The following is a 2,724-nucleotide window of genomic DNA, read 5'->3' as shown; positions in this document are numbered from 1 at the left end:
GGGGTGGGGGGTGCCGAGGAGGGGGTGAGTGTGTGTGTTCGACAGAGAGAGTTGCTGCACGGTGTTTTGTGGAGGGGCGCGTCGTCGAGGGGTGGACCCGGCGCCTCATTTAGACGCGGGTCGCTGGGACCCGCTGCCGCCGCAACACTGTCGCATGGGCCGGCCGCGACCCGCGGGCGCCATGCAATGCAGCTGCCAGCCGCAGCAGCCAGAGGGTGACCTCCCCTCCTCAAGCCTGACTGCTTCACAACTGGCCAGCAAATCTGCACGCCTCGAGTGTAGTTAGGGCAGGTGGCTCCCGATTGCCCACCTGGGGTCGAGCCAGGTCTCGCGGGTGGCGGAGCGGAAGGTCTCGCTGCGGCGGTTGCGGCGCGGGCGGCTGGGCAGGATCTGCGGGGCGCGGTGAGGAGGCCACAGCCAGGGCCGGGGCGGGACAGGTCAGGCTGTTGCCTGGGGCGGCGCCAACCCCAGGCGGTTGGGCGCATGCGAATGTACAGGTGCCCCGTTAGCCCGCGAGGTGGTTGCTGGCTGGTGCTTGCACTGCCGTCAAGATCAACGCCATCGGCGCCCTGTAACAGCAGCTGCCAAACTCTGGTAGGCTCTGTGCATAAGTGCATTGCAACTTCCCCCGCAAGGCTAGGCCATTGCGGGGGGTCGTGACACTGCGCCCACTGCTCTTACCAGCGGCGACACGACGGGAGTACCCTCCGGGACGCCAGGCTGCGGGGCATAAAAATAGGGATTCCCCATGAGCCTTACAAGGTGCGTTGAGGGCCCGAATGGAGAGGCCAGGGCGGTCCCGGGTTGCATACCTTGACGCGGCCCTTGCCATTCGTCACCACAACGGGCGTCTGTGTCTGCACGGACCTCACGACCACTGGCCTGCGGGGAGCGCCAGCGCTCGCACTGGTGCTAGCCGCAGCTGCATTGCTGGAGAGCTGCATCTTGTATCGATACTGTGTGGTTGCTTGGCAGGGCAAGCCTGGCGTATCCGTGCCGACGATACAAAAACAATAGATGCGGCCGCGATTCAATGCGTGTAAGGTACCGGCAGCTCGAAGCTTGAATGCGCGTGCCTATGATCTAGGACACGGGCAGCCAGAGAGTCGGCGTCGATGTACATGGCGCCGTGTTCGAGACTGTAATCACGAACATCTCTGCTGATTTGTCCTGCAAGCACCAGGTCGATTGACTAACCAGCCGGCAGCAGCAGCTCGTGCTGTGGAACAGCTAAAAAAGTCGGGGAAGGCAGACGGAGGGCGCCACATTTCGAAGCTATTACATTGGTCAGAGTCAGCATTGCATATCAGCGAGGCGTGGCGGCCAAAGAGATCGACGTTGGACAAAAATGTGCGGGATCCTCGCGTGCCTGTTCACGACAGATGACAGCCCAGCAATGAGGGCGAGGGTTTTGGCCCTCAGTAGGCGGCAACGCCACCGGGGCCCTGACTGGTGAGCTGCAAATGCCGCTGCACGCGTTGGTCAGCGGCGCACCAACCGCACCTCCCCAGCCGCTGGGCCAATTCAAGGCCGTGAGCCCGCATGAACTAGCTGCCGCGATGGATTGAATGGTGCCTCGGGCGTGCCATGCAGTCGCCGGCTGCAGCGATAGCCAATGGCCGAGGTGCCGAGGTGCACATGGCCGACGATGAGCTGGCGCCCAGCCATGTGAACAACCCTATACCCCCGGGCTGCGGCCGCCTGGGCCTGCAGCCAGCTGCGCAAAGCCTCTCAAGCAGCCCGGCATGGCAGCTGCACGTGGGGCGCTGCCAATTGATGCAGCGCGCCCCGCCGACAGGCTCCTTCGGGGCCCCACCCCAGGAGTGGGACTCAACCCGCTGCTCCTGCACACCCGAGGCGCGCCCCGCTCTGGCGCCCACATCCCCCCGGACCCTCGCCGTCCACCCTTGTCCTCACGCCAGGAGTGGCATGCACCAGTGGAAGAGCTGCTTCCTGGCCCACGAGCGCCTGGCCATCATCGACCCGGCATCGGGCGACCAGCCGCTGTACAACGAGGACAAGTCCATCGTCGTCGCGGTCAACGGTGAGTCAAATGCGCGGCAAGCCGCTGCCGTTTTGGAGGGGCCGCGCGCAGGGACAGTGTGGCGGATACGGGTGAGGCAGCAGCTGCGCTGATTGGTGGGGCCGAGGCTGCGGCGCTGGGCTTTGCTGAGTCGTGCGCACCGCGCCGCGCCGCGCTGCGCATGGCATCCCCCCCAGGTGAGATCTACAACTACCAGGCGCTGAAGGCCCAGATCGTCGCGGCCCACCCCGACAAGAAGTTTCGCACCGAGAGCGACTGCGAGGTGTGGGGGGGGGGGCGCGGTCAAGAAGGCGGGGCTTGGTCCCCGTTGACGTTGGAGGTTGAGGCGCGGCGATGCAAGAAGGCAGTATCATGGAGATCAGTGGCGGCGGCGAGGGGGCGGCGTGCGCGGCGCCGCAGTGGAAGCCAGCAGGCTTCTGACCATGCGGCGCGGGGGCAGGCGGCACAGGGCGCCGCCGGCTGCCGGCCTGGGCACGCCTCCGGCGGCCGGCCTGGAGGTGCTGCCAACACATAGTTCGGCGCGGGAAGCACACGGCCCTCGAGCCTGGCTCATATCCAAAACGCATCGAGGCCAAACACAGTCCTGCACGGCCGTTTCAACCCCCCACTCCTCACGCATACCCCTGTCCCCCCAAACCTCCTGCCGCCCACCGTTCTTGTCTCTCGCCTCCCCCCCCCCC

General features: G+C 65.9%; 1 protein-coding gene across 1 annotated transcript in view; it reads left to right on the top strand.

Moving 5' to 3' along the window:
• Positions 1-1,587: 1,587 nt before the first annotated feature.
• Positions 1,588-2,724, top strand: part of MNEG_15095 (asparagine synthase(glutamine-hydrolysing)) — a gene marked incomplete at both ends in the record, with an annotated part of 2,808 nt that continues 1,671 nt past the window's right edge. Inside the window, 2 exons of the mRNA XM_014036434.1 lie at positions 1,588-2,044; positions 2,221-2,306. Coding sequence (XP_013891888.1) covers positions 1,588-2,044; positions 2,221-2,306 — 543 coding nt within the window. The remainder of the gene's footprint in view (positions 2,045-2,220; positions 2,307-2,724) is intronic.

The sequence above is a fragment of the Monoraphidium neglectum genome (assembly GCF_000611645.1).
Source record: "Monoraphidium neglectum strain SAG 48.87 unplaced genomic scaffold scaffold05026, whole genome shotgun sequence".
NCBI classification, from domain to species: Eukaryota; Viridiplantae; Chlorophyta; class Chlorophyceae; order Sphaeropleales; family Selenastraceae; genus Monoraphidium; species Monoraphidium neglectum.
The sequence above is the reverse complement of the archived record's forward strand: the minus strand, read 5'-3'. Positions and strand labels throughout refer to the sequence as shown.